Source organism: Lissotriton vulgaris, chromosome 1_1 (genome assembly GCF_964263255.1).
Source record: "Lissotriton vulgaris chromosome 1_1, aLisVul1.2, whole genome shotgun sequence".
In the NCBI taxonomy this organism is placed as follows: domain Eukaryota; kingdom Metazoa; phylum Chordata; class Amphibia; order Caudata; family Salamandridae; genus Lissotriton; species Lissotriton vulgaris.
Genome location: NC_141685.1, coordinates 93036817 through 93054558, shown reverse-complemented (window position 1 = coordinate 93054558; position 17742 = coordinate 93036817). Strand labels below are relative to the sequence as shown.

At 48.2% G+C, this 17742-nt stretch overlaps 1 protein-coding gene across 1 annotated transcript in view; it reads left to right on the top strand.

Annotated features, from left to right (window-relative positions):
- LOC147737528 (uncharacterized) overlaps positions 1 to 17052 on the top strand; it is a gene marked incomplete at its 5' end in the record, with an annotated part of 327972 nt that extends 310920 nt beyond the window's left edge. The window contains 3 exon segments of the mRNA XM_086924375.1: positions 8633 to 9520; positions 10712 to 10742; positions 16612 to 17052. Coding sequence (XP_086780501.1) covers positions 8633 to 9520; positions 10712 to 10742; positions 16612 to 16897 — 1205 coding nt within the window.
- Between the last annotated feature and the right edge of the window lie 690 nt (positions 17053 to 17742).

Here is a 17742-nt window from a genome sequence, read left to right as displayed (position 1 = left end):
GAGAGCCTGTGCCAGATGGCCCGCAAACCCTTTGAGAGGGGGGGAGTATCAGGCATGCTGAAAGTGACCGTCCGGGACGATGTCCCCGTAGACTGCCTCCTCGGGAACGACCTGGAGAGTTCCCCCTGGGCCGACGTCGAACTGAGAGAGCATCTGGGGATGCTAGGCCTCCCTGAGTGGGTCTGCGCGACAACCCGATCCATGGCCACCCGAGCCGCCAACCCAACGGAGGATCCAGAGTGGCCCGAGCCTCCACCAGCCGCCGTCTCCGAAGACACCGACCCTGTGCCCGGTCCACTGGGGCCCTGCCGTGAAGAAATTGACCCGCTCAGCGACCTCCCAGAACTGGCCCAATGGCACCAAGAAGGTGGCCCCACACGAGAACAGTTCCGTCAAGAACAGAAAACATGTCCCTCCCTCGAGGGGCTTCGACAGCAAGCCGCCGCTCAAAGCATAGGAGACCCTTCAGGGTCCCACTGGGTTTATTGGGACAACAATCTCCTCTATAGTGAGCAGAAGATTGCCGAGCTGGGGGCCAGCGGGGTACTGGTGGTCCCCCTCCGGTTCAGAGACTTCCTCCTGAATCTGGCACACGGTGTGCCCCTCGCCGGGCACCTGGGGCAGGACAAGACGTACAGCCGCCTGGTAACCCATTTCTACTGGTGTCGGAGCAAGATCTACTAAGGTAAAGGGTGATCACAAGGCAAGGAGGACGGGGAGGACGATAAAACATGCCAATCCTAATCGCAGACAGTGCACCAATAAAATAATAAATTATAAGGAAGTAGGTGTAAGGGGGAGGCTCCAGGGATCAAATAAGGGGAGATCAACATGATGTCTAATCCATGCCATCTGCCGGTGCAGCTCCCAGCCCCACCGTCGGCAGGGGAACAGATAGCATGAACAGGAGGATATACATCATACTTAGGTACAATTGTACAGAAATTATGCATTCTTGAGGTCCCAGAAATAGTTCCTTCATGGTGGTCGAATATAGTTCTTGGCTTCTAGGTTAAGGATATACATATCCCAGTTCCCCTCACACACTCTGCCAGCTCCTCTAGTGAGTAGCATGTGTAGTGTGTTGGCTTCTGCTTGTGCACAGTGCAGGAAAGTATGCAGCCGCCTCTTAGTGTCCGGCACAGAGGCTGCTAACTGGTGTAAGTGTTTACCCCCCTTTACTTTAGGGTCTTCGGGCTCTTCGGTCACAATGCAGTAACAATCCACTATCCAGCTGCCTCACCTATCACTCGTTGACTCTTGGACACGATAGGGAGCTGAGCTGCTTTTAGGTTAGGTTTGTGCTGTACAAATACCACATGCATAGCACCTTTTTCAAAGGAAGAACACTTTGGTGACAGCAAACTGTGCTGTTGTGTAACGCAGCTGAGATAGTAAAGACCCTTGTGGCCTGCAGCACGCTTTGGATCATTTGCTGGTGGGTTTCACACCATTAATTAATTTGATTCTACATTGTTGAGCTGTGCCTATGGCATTTTGTGTGTATATGAAAAGCAGCCCTGAGCATCTGGGCCTTTGTAAAAGCTGTGTAGGGACTATGTACTTTCCGGGCATGTGTGTGAGTCGCAGAAGGCCCTTTATCTTTGTGTTATGTGCAGCGTGCGCTGTTGTGGTGCATTCTCCCTCTTGTGGAAAGACTGAGCGCACCTCAGTATTGTTCTATTAAATGTGGCCACGGTTTGTGCAAGTGATGTTGCAAAGCGTGAGTAGGAGGAGACACCTATGGAAAGTCAAGGTAAATACGTGGTTCAAAAATCGTGTTTGCAGGTTTTGTGCTTGAAAAGTAATGTTGACAGCAGGGCTATGCATGTGAGGAGCAGGTGAATAAATGTAAGACCCGGACCTAACTTTATGGTTGAAAGCGTGGAGGGCAGCCGAGATGTAGGAGGTAATGACAGAGCCATTTGACTTAAGAGAGGTTTTTAAGAGAGTGTTCCGGGTGCTGGGCATGGTCCAGGGGTGAAAGGATGCTAACAGGCTTTGGGGCAACATCATTGCAGTCGCTGCACAGAAACACCACAGCTTTTAACTCGCAGGCAGCCAGGCTGGTGTGCTCTCTCAACCAGCACTAAAGTTAGAGGTAGGACAACTAAACAGACTGTAGCTCAGCGTCAATAATGGCAAACTATAAATAGCAAAAAAATATTTGAGAAAGGTAAAACCAGAAAGTAAATAAAATCAATACATAGCGTGAATATGACACAAGACAGTATCAGAGCGCTTTACAAATTATCAGGGTGAGAGAAAGCGGCAAGGCCGACAATAATAAACAATACTAACTATCACAGGAAGTAGCAGAATCCAAGTGGGGGAAGAACGCCTATTAGTCCACAAACATTCCTACATAAACGATTAGGGTGAGAGAAACCAGTGGTGGCTGGCAAGAATGCCGATTGGAGGGGCGGGCAAAAGAGTGGGGGCATAAAATAAAAACAATACATGGAATACATTTTTGAAAAAAATGACTGCTTGCGCAGGCTGGTCCTTCTTGCACCGGTCCTCTTCTTTTCTGACGTTACATCGAGGGCTCCAGATAACCAATCCAGGCACTGCTCTCAGCATGAGAGAAGCTCCAGGATTGGAGGGAGCGGTGTGACTTGGGACTCAAGAGGACAGAAAAGGCGTGTGCAGGCTTTCAACCCATTGTCTAAGACAGTTGAGTTGAGAAGTTTATAATGCGTATTTTACGCTGCCCGTCACAAGTCGGCCGGCCAAAGAGACATACACACTATAAACTAGTGCACAGGAAGCCCAGCACTGCTGCCACTCGCAGGCCCCGCCCCTTCCTCAGTCAGGACGGGGGAACGATGCTCCTTCTCTCTAATGGAGTATCTGCCTGTGAGAGACACTGGTATCAATAATAAGCAATAATATCCATCGCAATAATGGTATCACGGGAGCAAGAGCAAGAATGTGTTCATCAGTAGCACTTTCACGTATCATTTGAAAGATGTAGGTGAAGAGTGGTGAAGAGTTAACTCGGATTTCATATGGTAGGAAATTCCAGATTCTCTGAGCATTGCCAGAGTAGGCTCGATTGTAAGTTTTCTTCTTGAATTTCTGCAGTTTCAACAGTAAAGACGTGGTGCTTCTTGAGGTTCTAGAGTCACCAGGCAGCTCCAGTTTTTGTGCAATGTACCTCGGGGTGTTGGAGTCTATGGCTTTCTGTGTCAGGCAGGCAATTTAAAAATTAATTTGTGCCTCATAAGGGAGCCAGTTTAGTCATTTCAAATAAGGTGTGATGTGGTAATTGCATTTAGATACAGTAATATCCCTTGCAGCTGAGTTAAGGGAGGCCCTGGGGGGGGGGGGGACTTCGACCTAGGAAGGCCGCAAAGGGTTCAATTTCCATAGTCCAGCCTGGAAAACATGCACAGTTGAGCTGTGCTGATGACGAGCTGAGCTCGTCATGACACCAGCAAAATGGCAATTTCCAGCACAGGAGGGGGAAAACGCCTAGCAGCCAAGGTGTTAAGAGTTGGCATTGCTCTGTGTTTGCATAGCTGGGTATGGGCACATTTATAGAGGAGCTTTGAAAGAGTCTGGATGCTAGAGATTGGGCGGAAGTTATTTAGATCAGTGTGGTCAGTTGTGGGTTTTTTAAGAATGGGGGTTATCTGTCTAGACTTGGGGCAGTCTGGTATAGTGCCTTGAATTAATAAATCATTTACAATTTTGATTCAGAGTGGAGAAGAGAGGTTTTAATATCAATGAAGAGATCTGAAGGAAGCGGATCACTGAAGTGGTTTGAAGGTTTAAGTATTGACAGGATTTGTAGCATGGTAATTTCATCAAAGAATTTGAATGAACACGACGCGGCAATATTTTTCGGGGTGTGCAGGCTGCTCAGGCCACAGAGGTGGGTGGGGGCTGACGTGTGAAGGCGTCAGGAGGCGATTCAATGAAGTTTTAAGTCAATTTAAATTTTTTTGTCTTTTCCAGGAAGAAGGCAGCAAGTTATTTGCTGTTAGGCTGCAGATTAGACCCAGAAAGCAGGTTGGGTTTCCTTTGTTAAGATTACAGTTTGTATAATTGAGCACTGCACATTGATTGGTGTATGATTTGCATGTTCATATACTTTAGTCTTCAGCTTTAAGGTCTCTGGATTAAGTGTTGGCTCATTAGCTAAGATCAGAGTTAGCGTCATTTTGATTGGTGTAAGCCCTGCATGTTTGTAAACACTGGTCTTCAGTGTGAAGGTCCTGTTAAGTGTTACATAATTGGCTAAGATCCGAGTTAGCGTCATTTTGATTGGCGTAAGCCCTGCATGTGTGTATACACTGGTCTTCAGTGTAAAGGTCCTGTTAAGTGTTACATCATTGGCTAAGATCCGAGTTAGCGTCATTTTGATTGGCGTAAGCCCTGCATGTGTATACAGTGGTCTTCAGTGTGAAGGTCCATGTTAAGTGTTACATCATTGGTTAAGATACGATTTGATTGACAGGCCAGGGGTACCCAGGCAGGGGTGAGGCGCACAGCCCTGACCTTCAAGGGTCCCAGCTAACACGGAGGCGAGGGCTATGACCTATGGATCCCTCATGGTGAAGAGAAGGGAACAGACATGAATCCAGGAACAATGAAATCAATCTCTTTCAAAGCTGGGGTCAGAGAGTTGTCAAGCACCATTGTACTGAGCAGGGTCTCTATCGGGCTCTGTTTTGTGCCCTGGCACAGATGGTCCGTTTTTTCCCGGACCGAAGTGACAACAGGCACATCGATGTGCACTTCTCACACTGCTCACTTCTCACTAGTGTGCACTGCTCACACTGCTCACTTCTCACTAGTGTAGAAGTTACGTCATGTCATGGGAACGGTGTAGGAGAAGGGAAATCAATTAAAGAGAGTCATTTTCTCTCTAGATTTCCCTTCTCTTTTTGAATCTCAGGAGCAGCAACATTGTCCTGGTGTCACCAGGGCTTTAAGTGGAAGTGTTTTCAATAATATATAAAAGCCGTAGTTGCTGCTTATTTATCTCATGCAACTAGCAACCACTGACAAAGCCAATAGGCCTGACTTGTAGGTATGATGTGACTTGTATCATATATCTGGATGCAATGACAGGAACAGCAAAATACAAGCCGGGCAGCACACTGTGCTAAACACAGATTTTTAGCTTATGTGTTTTAAAGCCACACCCTTAATTACATTGACCATGTCACTTTCAGAGACCCCCCCCCCCCCAGTTTTTTTCATCCCACTTAAAGCCCTGGGTATGATGTTACTTGTTGTATCATATCTAGATGCAACACAGAAACCGCAAAATACAAGTCAGGCGGCACACTATGCTAAACACAGATTTTAGCTTACGTGTTTTTAGCCATGTCCTTAATTACATTGGCCACACCCCTTTTAGAGACCCCCCAGTTTTTTCAGCTCTGACTACATCACATTGCTCTGCCTTTAGCACATTGTGTTTGAGATGCTGTTTGGATATGTTCTTTAAAGCGCTTTCAATTGAATCTTGGCCCTATGTCTTGGTGACCTTCCGCTTCCTCGCCGGCCGGGCATTACTGAACCCTGGTCCGCAGGCTGACCCTAATCGCTGAACCCTGATCCATAGACTGATCGTACTAACAGTTCCAGGGCTGTGGATGTCTTCCTACAGAGCCCACTCTCCTCCGGTCCACACCCAGACAGCCCCATCCTCCGCTGCAGTGACGGACGAGCGGAGCGAGGAGAGGCGAGCGGAGGGAGAGGGCTTCAGGGAGAGGGCCGTAGGAGGAGAGGGGAAGGAAAGAGATGCTGAAAGGAGGACGAGAAAGAGCGAGGCAGAGGGTGTCGGAGAAATAAACTAAAGGAGGAGAGGAGAAAATGAAGGAGGAAACGGTGGGGTGAAAGAGTGCCAGGAGATTTGAGAGAGAACAAGAAAAAAAGCACTCGCATGGCAGCAGGGGGGCGGGAGCGATAATTGCGACCAGATGGGCCGTGCGCTTCCGTGAGTGAATGTCCTGACGAGCACGCGTTGCCATTGAGGGCAATGGAACGCGTGCACATGCTTGGCTGAAAAGCCTAAGCATTCGTAAAGGTTGTTTTCCTTTACAGCGCATGCACGCTGTGAAGGCTCGACCTAAAAAGAAGTAAAAATGCTTCCGAATGTATGTGTACTACCTCAACCATCTAATGTTTGATAACTGTATATTGTAAAGCGCTCTGATACCCACGTGGGTCATGTTCCCGCTATTTAAAACTTTTAAAAAAAATGTTCCGCGGTAAGGGCCAGAGATGAGGTGAAGGTGTTAGTTTCGAGTCAGTGTATTTCAGTGGTCGCTGCTCTAGGGGTGTGATGAGGGCTCAGGCTATTATGACGAAAAATGTTGGTTGAAACAAGCTGCAAGAGTAATGGTAAATAAATGCTGTTGTGTAATCTGATGAAGGTGGATAGGGAGGAGGGGAAAGGGGTGGAGCAATACAAGCAGTGGGGAGAGGGGACGATGCAGAAAGAGGTACCCGTGGGATGACTAAAGGGCTAGTATGAGCTTGGGTCAGGGAGGAAACCTATTTCATCACAGAGAGTTTGATGAGAGGAAAATGTCATCAAGTAATTCTAGGCTGCGTTCAGGTGCTTGGATGAGGATAATCCCATTAATATAAAGGGAGATGGTTGCCTCTGCTCTGCCAACAATAGAGGGAGTTACCAAGAGTCTGAGACCGTGGGGGGGTTTAGTGGATGCAGTGATCCGAAGCAGAGAACAAAGGGTTTTCCTTCATTGTACTAGTCTTTTAATGCAAAAAATAAGGTCATTTATGGTAGCGCCTTTATTTGTGAAAACATAAGGGTTTCTGGGAAAAATTTGAGATGCCTGTGTTAGAAGTTCTTGAACACACTTTTAGATAGTTTATGGGGTATATGATAGTGTAGGAATTCCAGGTGTCTTCGAGAAAGGGAATCCATGTCTAAGGGCACCAAATTTCTAGAGTGGAAACAGGGGAGGGACCGGAGTACTACATGCTCATGTGGGGGAAGCTGAGGGGAGTTGAGGAGAATGGGGTATGGTCAGATGAAGGAAGGAAGGGATGGAGCAAACCATGGGTAGCTGGCGGAAAGTTCCATGACTCCGTTCTACAAAAGCAACCCATTAAACAGCAGACTCATGACAGAAGGTGTCCAGAGGGAAGAAGGTACTCTTTCTGTTTTGGGCTTCCCAGCGTTATATGCATGCGAATACTAGGTGGAAATAAGCAAATCCTGAAGAAAGGGCCCAACTGTGAATATAAGAAAGGGACGTTGGAATACATTAGGGCAAACTAGATTATGCATTTAGGAAGGTAGAATCTGGATCAGAGGGATAGGGGGGATGAGGTGAACAGTGGCCTAGGATGAGCGGCTGAGAGGTGAGTAGAGATGCACTTGGAAATTCGATAGACTAAGCCAGTCTGGAAAGCCAAGCAGAATTAGTAAACAGCATCTTTCTAAGATAGCTGCCACCCTGGTAACACTTAGAAGCTATAGAACTTGATAGTCTTTTTTTCATGTCCTTATCTAGATTCCGAGAGTCTTAGAGGCGCCGCCATTTTAGATTGGACAGGCACCTTATACGGGAGACTCAATATATGATGCAGGGCCTATAAGGCCCAAATAGAGCCCCCTTACCCCACAAGGGCCCCAAACACAATCATCGCACAAAAGGCCCTCATGATCATGCCTTGAGACAACAGCGAGGGAAATCCTCCTGAAAAAAGAGTTAGTAGTGAATGAAACCAGGCACCTCCATGAACAATAATATTTGATGTATGGCACAACATCCTGATGTCTACCCTACTGTCTTGAGTCTTCCTGATCCATCTCTTACTCCAAGAGCTGTTCTTGTTTTGACAAAACCTTCACCATATGCATCTACCTAAAGCTGTAACTAGTATATGCGTGCTGTGTGAGTGCCCTTTTTTTGCAAAGTTACTCTATGAACACCTTTGCTGAAATAAATAAGATTGTGACATGTTCTAAAGAACTTGTATGCAAATATCTGTGTATGGTTAAATATGCCTCATAATTTTCAACAATAGTAATAAACTAGATGGTTTTTCAATCAATTAAAAATTGTGTATGCACATTCCTGTATTTTTCATTTAAGTAATTTAAATCTCTTTACATCCAACAGAAAACAATCCTTGAGTCCGAAAAATTGAGTTCCAGTATTAAGGAAAACATAAGTGCCAACAGAGACAGCGGTAACTGAACATAAACTGACAGATCTTGGAAGTACCGTCAAGGGAAATTCGGTGGTTCTACGAGTATCAGCTGTGCACCTCTGTGCCTCAAGATGGAGAAAGGACCTCTAGAAAATTAAGGAAACACTGATCAACCACTTCTTGTGTAAACATGTCTAATACCTTCTCTGATCATGAGTTGGTTGCAGCAGTACTCTGCTTCCTAAAGTGATATCAGACCACCATTCAGTGCTAGAGGTGTATTGTAAACTCCCTCAGGCCATTCCACAGCAACCAGCAAAAAGCACAGTTAACTGAAAGTTAAAAGAAATAGGGGTTCTGCTATATACTACACAGAGTATATTTACCAAGCCTAAAACTGCATCAGATAACACACACAGGGAAAAGGCCATACAAATGCAATGAATGTCCGAAGAGCTTTAGTCAATTATCATTCCTAAAAAACAGCAGCGAACACACACAGGGGAAAAACCATATTGCAGTGAATGTGGAAGTAGTTTTACGGAATCATCTAAACTCATGAGTCATCAGCGAACACACACTGGAGTAAAACCATTCAAGTGCAATGAATGTGGGAAGAGCTTTATATATTTATCCCACCTAAAACGGCATCAGAGAACACACACTGGAGAAAAACCATATCCTTGCAGTGAATGTCTGAAGAGCTTTAGTCGATTATCACACCTAAAACGGCATCAGAGAACACACACTGGAGAAAAACCATATCATTGCAGTGAATGTCTGAAGAGCTTTAGTCGATTATGTCTCCTAAAACAGCATCAGAGAACACACACTGGAGAAAAACCATATCATTGCAGTGAATGTCTGAAGAGCTTTAGTCGATTATCTCTCCTAAAACAGCATCAGCAAACACACACAGGGGGAAAACCATATCATTGCAGTGAATGTGTGAAGAGCTTTCCTAAATTATGGTCTCTAACGCAGCATCAGAAAACACACACTGGGGAAAAACCATTCCAGTGCAATGAATGTGGGAAGAGATTTTGTCGCTTATCAGTCCTACATATACATCAGCGAACACACACTGGGGAAAAACCATATCATTGCAGTGAATGTGGAAGTAGTTTTAGTTACTCTTCAACATTAATGATTCATCAGCGAACACACACTGGAGAAAAACCATACCATTGCAGTGAATGTGGAAGTAGTTTTAGTGAATCTTCAACATTAAGGAATCATCAGCGAACACACACTGGAGAAAAACCATACCATTGCAGTGAATGTGGGAAGAGATTTTGTCACTTATCAAACCTAAAACAGCATCAGAAAACACACACTGGGGAAAAACCATATCATTGCAGTGAATGTGGAAGTAGTTTTAGTGACTCATCAACATTAAGGGTTCATCAACGAACACACAGGGGAAAAAACCATATAATTGCAGTGAATGTGTGAAGAGCTTTCCTAAATTATGGTACCTAACACAGCATCATATGGCTGAGATACCCGCCACCCCCTCTCAACACAATCCCCAAGGATGGGAAACCGGAAACGGTTCTGAACTTTTGGAAGGCGGGAGGGAGTGACCCTCCCGGCCGTATTTATTAAAATATGAAACAAAATCAAAACATTAAAATAACAGTTTCATATTATGTACAATTTCATTTCCACATTACGATGTTTGGCTAACCTTAACAGATCTCTAATACAAAGGTTCTCCTAGCCGAACTAACATCCTACAAAAACATTTGACTTGAAATTGTACATCCAAACGTTAAGGGCCAACGGCAAGGTCGTAACCGGTGTCAGATCCCTAAACCAGAAATACCACCCTCACTTGTGAGGGGACCAACCGCACAGAGGCGTACCTCAACTGCATCTACCAATTTCCCTTGGACTTGACGGGGGCCCCAATGAACTCGACGCCATTTAACGGTCGTCCGAGGACTCGTGTGAGGTGTCTAAAAGGTAGCATAAACCCCCTCCCGAACCCCACACAACTTACCCATCTGCCGTCGCAGATGTCCTGGCCCCGGGAAATTCCCCAGAAGGGCCCGTAGCCCCTCCTATCCAGGAAGGGGCCTTGACCACCTTTCCTTTCCTTCCGGCGGCCTATCCTTAGACGGGACCGCCTCCCCGTTGAGGGGCCAATGGCCACCTCCCCCGAGCGCTCCCATCCGTAATGGGTGACGCCCCCTCATAGGGATCTTCCAATTACTGCTCACCGATCATGACCTTACCGCCCGACAATAAATACGACAAATCTACCTAAATTACTAAATTACAAAAACAATTATAACTTATTATAAGCATGATTACTGATCAAACACTAGTGCAAAATACTTTATTTGCAAAACATACTGAAAGTGACCATCTTTATTGCATATTCAAAAATATCACGACAATCATCACAACCTGCAAGAAATAGAGTTACCACATCAAAACTTTATTCAAAACAACTAGCTGTCCTCAGGGGCTGGTGGGTGGGTCAAAATTGGCTCTTCGTTCCGTCTCGAGCTCACGTGCAGCGGGGAGGTGCAGCTTCAGAGCACAGGAACAAGAGGATGCTTTCTTGGCTTGTTGCTCCTTTTATCCGTCTTCAGGGTGGGCGTAAACCCGCCCCCGCCTGCCTCCGAGGGCGTGGCCGGTCGCGTCAGTGTCTAGGACAACCCACTCCAGGGCGGGAAAAGGCGCGCCCCGGCTACGCCGCTTCGGGCATACCAGCCGAGACTCGCCTCCCGCCCAAGATGGCTTCCCGGGGGGATCGAGGTACTCCACCATACGTTCGGGGGGACCGAATGGTCGCCCCTTTCCATATGGCTGAGATACCCGCCACCCCCTCTCAACACAATCCCCAAGGATGGGAAACCGGAAACGGTTCTGAACTTTTGGAAGGCGGGAGGGAGTGACCCTCCCGGCCGTATTTATTAAAATATGAAACAAAATCAAAACATTAAAATAACAGTTTCATATTATGTACAATTTCATTTCCACATTACGATGTTTGGCTAACCTTAACAGATCTCTAATACAAAGGTTCTCCTAGCCGAACTAACATCCTACAAAAACATTTGACTTGAAATTGTACATCCTAACGTTAAGGGCCAACGGCAAGGTTGTAACCGGTGTCAGATCCCTAAACCAGAAATACCACCCTCACTTGTGAGGGGACCAACCGCACAGAGGCGTACCTCAAGTGCATCTACCAATTTCCCTTGGACTTGACGGGGGCCCCAATGAACTCGACGCTATTTAACGGTCGTCCGAGGACTCGTGTGAGGTGTCTAAAAGGTAGCGTAAACCCCCTCCCGAACCCCACACAACTTACCCATCTGCCGTCGCAGATGTCCTGGCCCCGGGAAATTCCCCAGGAGGGCCCGTAGCCCCTCCTATCCAGGAAGGGGCCTTGACCACCTTTCCTTTCCTTCCGGCGGCCTATCCTTAGACGGGACCGCCTCCCCGTTGAGGGGCCAATGGCCACCTCCCCCGAGCGCTCCCATCCGTAATGGGTGACGCCCCCTCATAGGGATCTTCCAATTACTGCTCACCGATCATGACCTTACCGCCACAGGCCGGATAGTTGACCGGCTATCCGGACCCCCACAACCACTCCTGCCTAAAGGTCATGTTATAAACTCTTTAACCAAGCTATTAGGTCTCCTATGAGTAACTCATTCCCCACCCGGGACAAATGAACACCATCCCCCAAATACATACTGTCCCCTTTGATACAACCATGCGAAACAGAATGCAGTGTACTTGAACGAAACAATCTACTCACTTTGTTATTTATTTTCCTTACTGAATGATTCAGAGCAGAAACCGAAATAGCCCCCCGCCACACTTTTCGTGGGATCATATGAGACCATGCAATTGTGCACCCTGGAACTCTTCTTGCCAACCAACTTACTGTGGAAAGCATTGCCTCAAGAAGAAGTCGTCTACCAGTGGCCACCAAATCGTTGCCCCCAAGATGGACTATGATTATAGACGGCGGTGACCTTGTCCGCCCTAACAAACCCTCGAAAAAGGATTGAAACTGGTCAATACAGAGCCCGCCCTTTCCGTAGAAGGACACACTGTACCCGTATTCCCCAGCCACGTGAATCATGTCACCTGCTTTGAATACGTCCGCGGCACGCCTCACGTATGAGTGGCCCACGACCCACACCTCCTTTTTCACAGCCGGTGATGTCTGACCGCTGGTCCCCAGGTGTCGGGTCGACTGCACAGTCCGCCCCGCCTCGTAGGCTTGCGCAACTGAAAACCAAACAAAAACAAGAAGCGTGAGTACATCATTACAGCTTCACAACATGTGCAACCGCACATACCTTTTATAACAGTTCGAGGACCAACGCCCCACACGTTTTACCTCTTCTACGCTCAGACCCCTGGCTGTAGCCTCTGTAGCAGACCCTATCCGAAAGGAATGGGTCCCAAACTCGCCGGGGTTCAAGCCCGCGGCCGAAATCGACATCGCAAGCACCCGCTGGAACTGAAACCTCGTCAGTGGGGTGGTATCAGCGTGTCTCAACAAGGTCCCCCCCCCCATGATGCCACCCTCAGCGCTAAATATTCCTCCACGCAGACAACAGGGCACATGGGAGACCCGGGAATCCTCTGTATGATTATGCAGTCCCCAATCGCACCCTGATCAGTTTTGGACCTGACAAACGAGACAGATATCGTCTCCCCTTTGACCTGAATGTGCTCTCGGCACAGTCCCCCCATCGTATCCTGCTTGTTCTTCGCCACTAGTTCGCTTACCCGCATAGCCCCATGGAATGCTAGCGCAAAAGCGGCCCGGAATAACACTGTTTCATACTGGGATGAACACGTTGCAGGGAGTACGGATAATAACAGGGCCAACCTATCCAGACCTATCGGGTGCCTCTCATCTGCTCTGCGACCCTCAAGGCGTTGCCACCCACGTAGCGCTTTTTGCACCACGAAAGACGCTGTCGGGTCCTGGATCCCATGAGCCCTTGCCATAAAGGAAATGGTGGCCCGATGCCTCTGGGCCGTAGCTACTGATTTGCCTGCCTGATGTAAAGACAGCAGAAATTTTACTACAAACTCTTCCTGGCCCCAAAGCTCCCCCCTAGCAGCCCCCAAAAAGGCCCAATAGGAACGGAACGCCCCTTCATATGCCTTCCTCGTCCTGGGTGCTAAACTCTCTCCCACGAGGTTTTGTAGTTCGGGGCACCGAGAGACCAGAGAGCTTCGGGAAAGGGTGCCGCCACCGGGTCCGCTGTGGGCAGAAAACCCCAGAAGGCCTGAATACGGAAACGAGAAAGCGCATCAGCCGCTTGGTTCATTACCCCCGGCACATGTCTTGCCTTAAATAGCACATTCAATTGCATACACAATAACACAATTTCTTTGAGCAGTCTCAGAATCCATTTGCATCGTGCTGCCTGACTATTGATACACTCAACCACGGTCATGTTATCAGACCAGAACACCACAGAGTGATCCCGGAACCCCTCAGGCCAAGTTTTCAGGGCCACCAGAATAGGGAAAACTTCGAGAAAAGCAATGTTACTTGTCAGCCCGTCCTCGTGCCACCATGACGGCCATTTTTGAGCTGACCATTGTGTGCCAAATATGGCACCAAAACCAATACTCCCTGCCGAATCTGTCCACAGCCCCAGCTCCTCGGAGGACACCGCCGGTTTGTTCCAGACAATTCGACCATTGAAATCCACCAGAAATGCCAACCAAATGCGCATGTCCTGGCAAACCTCTGCCGAGAGCCTCGTGCGGTGATGACCCTCCTTCAGGCCGACCATGGCTTGAGCAATCGAGCGGGAAAAGGGGCGGGCCATCGGCATTACTCTCAGGGCAAAATTCAACTGGCCCACCATTTGTTGCAATTGATGCAGTTTTACCTTAGTCTCATTAATACACGTTTCGAGGGATGCCCTGAATTTTAACACTTTTCCTCTCGGTAATCGAAAACAACCTTCCTCCGAGTCGAGCTCGATCCCCAGAAACTCGAGGCAAGTCGAGGGACCCACAGTCTTACCTGGCGCCAATGGCACACCAAAATGGTTCATTAAGACACAAAATTCATTTAAGGCCTGTCCACATTCTGGATCCCCGGCTGCCCGCAGGAACAGAAAGTCATCGAGATAATGCATAACATGTTGAAAACCCGTCTTCTTTGTGAAGACCCATTGCAGAAAACAACTGAACTTTTCAAAATAGGCACAAGATATAGAGCATCCCATTGGCATACATCTATCCATGTAATAGCGACCCTGAAACATGAAACCAAGGAGACGCTGATCGTCTGGGTGTACCGGGAGCAACCGGAACGCTGACTCGATGTCTGATTTTGCCATCAGCGCCCCGGGCCCTAGGCGATTCAACATGGCGACGGCCTCATCGAAAGATGCGTACCGCACCGAACACATTTCCGGGTCTATCGCATCATTCACGGAAAGACCACGTGGGGCGACAAGTTATGTATCAGCCGAAACTCACCCGGGTCCTTCTTGGGGACCACCCCTAAAGGGGAACAAACAAAGTTAGCAACCGGTGGTAAATCAAATGGGCCGGCGACACGACCTCGAGTCACCTCTTTCCCAATCTTCACCTGTACCACCGCCGTATGCTGCAAGACCGACAGTTGATTCTTACAGTTTGCTACACCCTGAAAATCCCCCACTGGGATGCGGAAACCATATGAAAACCCGTTCCGCAACACCCCAGCGGAAGCATGATCCGGGTATTCGTTGAGCCAAGGAATCATTGCCATGGTATCAATCGGGGTAGGTAAAGGCGCCCCTCGGACTATATCAGACCTGTTTGGCGCCTCCCTTACCACCGTTATCACCCGTTTTGGCTCTGCACATGGACTCAGGATGGGATGGCTGCCCACACCCCCCACACTCATGTCTGAAATTGCATGACCCCTGGAGCCTCGTACATTTCCCTCTGTTGAAATTCCAACAAATCCCCCTTTTACCTGTGTTGCCACTCGGCTTCGAGTGGTACTCGTTACCTGCACCCGTCCGAAAGGGCGTCCCCGAGTATTGGCGGGAAGATTCACCCCCGCTACTCCCTAACAATGGTACTTTCAACATTCCTGTACTCTCCATCTTTTGCCATGACACGGAGTCATAACAATCCCAAGTCAAAATTGGGTCGTGTTCTTTAGCTTTTCTGAAAAGGTTGTCATAGCAAAACCACTGATTGCCCCCATACGCTACGGAATACTCCATGATACGTGATTGATAAATAGGCAACTCGGTCAGCAACTCGGGCCTGCGCTCGCCCATAATGGAGGTAAAAATGCCCCACGCTCTGCCCCAAGTACCAATGTTTTCGTCAACCTTAAAGGCGGCCATTTTTGCGCGCCAAACACTCGGATGCATGAGCTCCTTTTGGCTCTTAACATGCTCCATCTCGTAATGATCGGTAAGCAAGGAAAAAATGTTCACATACTTATTCGCCCAAATCTTTTCCTTAATTTCCATTGGAACATGCTGAGCCACCTTTTCCCTCCGCGAAGGTACAGACCCCTCCCCCGCGATCGGCAGTGGCCGCTTACCTGAACCAGACGCATTTTCCGCCGCCGGAACCGGCGGGGTAACAGGAGACGATGCCTTCGCAGCCTCCCTAGTTTCCCGCAGCTGCCTCATCACTGCCCTGGCGTCGTCAGCCGTGGTGCCCTCGTTATCTTTTCCCAACCACGCTGCCAATTGTGCCGCTAACTCGGGCGGCATATCTTCCCCGCTCACGGGGGTGACCACCACGAGGATCGGATTCCCCTCTTTCGGCACCGGGGTTGGCTCCTCAAGTGGGCTATCGGGGACCGGGGTTTCCCCCCGAGTGCCCCTCTTCTGGACCTCTTGCCTCTCCCACCCGGGACTGCTCCCGGCAAAGGCCGTTTCGGTCCTCCCTCCCCGTCCTTAGCCGCCATCTGCTTCTTCAAATCGGCTACCTCCTTCATGAGCATGCGGAGCATCTGATCGGTGCTGACCCGCTTTCCGACTTTCTTGGGCATTCTCAGACGGAATCTCTGTAAGACAAAAAGAAAGATTACAACGCTCAAAATTGGCTCTTCGTTCCGTCTCGAGCTCACGTGCAGCGGGGAGGTGCAGCTTCAGAGCACAGGAACAAGAGGATGCTTTCTTGGCTTGTTGCTCCTTTTATCCGTCTTCAGGGCGGGCGTAAACCCGCCCCCGCCTGCCTCCGAGGGCGTGGCCGGTCGCGTCAGTGTCTAGGACAACCCACTCCAGGGCGGGAAAAGGCGCGCCCCGGCTACGCCGCTTCGGGCATACCAGCCGAGACTCGCCTCCCGCCCAAGATGGCTTCCCGGGGGGATCGAGGTACTCCACCATACGTTCGGGGGGACCGAATGGTCGCCCCTTTCCAGAAAACACACACTGGGGAAAAACCATTCCAGTGCAATGAATGTGGGAAGAGATTTTGTCGCTTATCAGTCCTACATATACATCAGCGAACACACACTAGGGAAAAACCATATCATTGCAGTGAATGTGGAAGTAGTTTTAGTGAATCTTGAACATCAAGGAGTCATCAGCGAACACACACTGGAGAAAAACCATACCATTGCAGTGAATGTGGGAAGAGATTTTGTCACTTATCAAACCTAAAACAGCATCAGAAAACACACACTGGGGAAAAACCATTCCAGTGCAATGAATGTGGGAAGAGATTTTGTGATTTATCAAACCTAAAACGGCATCAGCGAGCACACACTGGGGAAAAACTGTAGTATGACCCCTACGGCCATGCTATTCTTTGCTAAAGTTAGCCTCAGTTAGCAACCATTTTAACTGCGTGTATTTTTATTTTTGCACACAACACTCTGTATCTTCTTGTGCAAGACGCCTTTCTGCCCACATGAGCTCATATTGTTATAGTTTGCTCTCAGCGTACAAGGTCGGAAATCAAGCCACTGTGCTTTCCATTTCTGGTCAGTCCGTACTACCTAGACATAATATTAGGCACTTCTTGGATTGAGAAATGCTTGCATTATACTAACACGCAGCAGCTTCCTCAAGACAGACAGAAGATTTCCTTCTACGAACTAGAGCCTTGCTGAGCCATGATGTAACCTTACTCCTACATTCTATGGTGAGGGGTTCCCCAGAATTGGCCCAGAGATCTTCTTTTATATAATATACATATTCCTACCAGGGGAAGGTGGTCTAGGCGCTATAGCCGCAATATCCACTGGTCAATCAGAATGATTTCCCCCTTCTTATTTTATGGTATTGTAACTTTGATCATTGTTTTTATCTTATGTATTATTCTGCTGGTGATAGCTCATTTACTGCATTATTGAACAACGCTCAGTTTGTCAGTTGAAAAATAAACGTTTTAAACTTTACATAGACTCTGCATTATTTGGTGTGGACAAGCACGGGTGAGTGAGCAAAAGGGTGTGTAATGCTTTGCTACCGCGACTGAGAGGTCGGGAGGTCCGTGTTCTGTCTTTGTCTAAGCATTAGGTATCTTCGGAAGGTCTGGGGAGCTAATGAGACACTGTAGCTAGTCGGTCTAGGGATTGTGGGTTCTTAGGTGTAAGTGCGGTACAACCAAACTTGCACTAAAGGC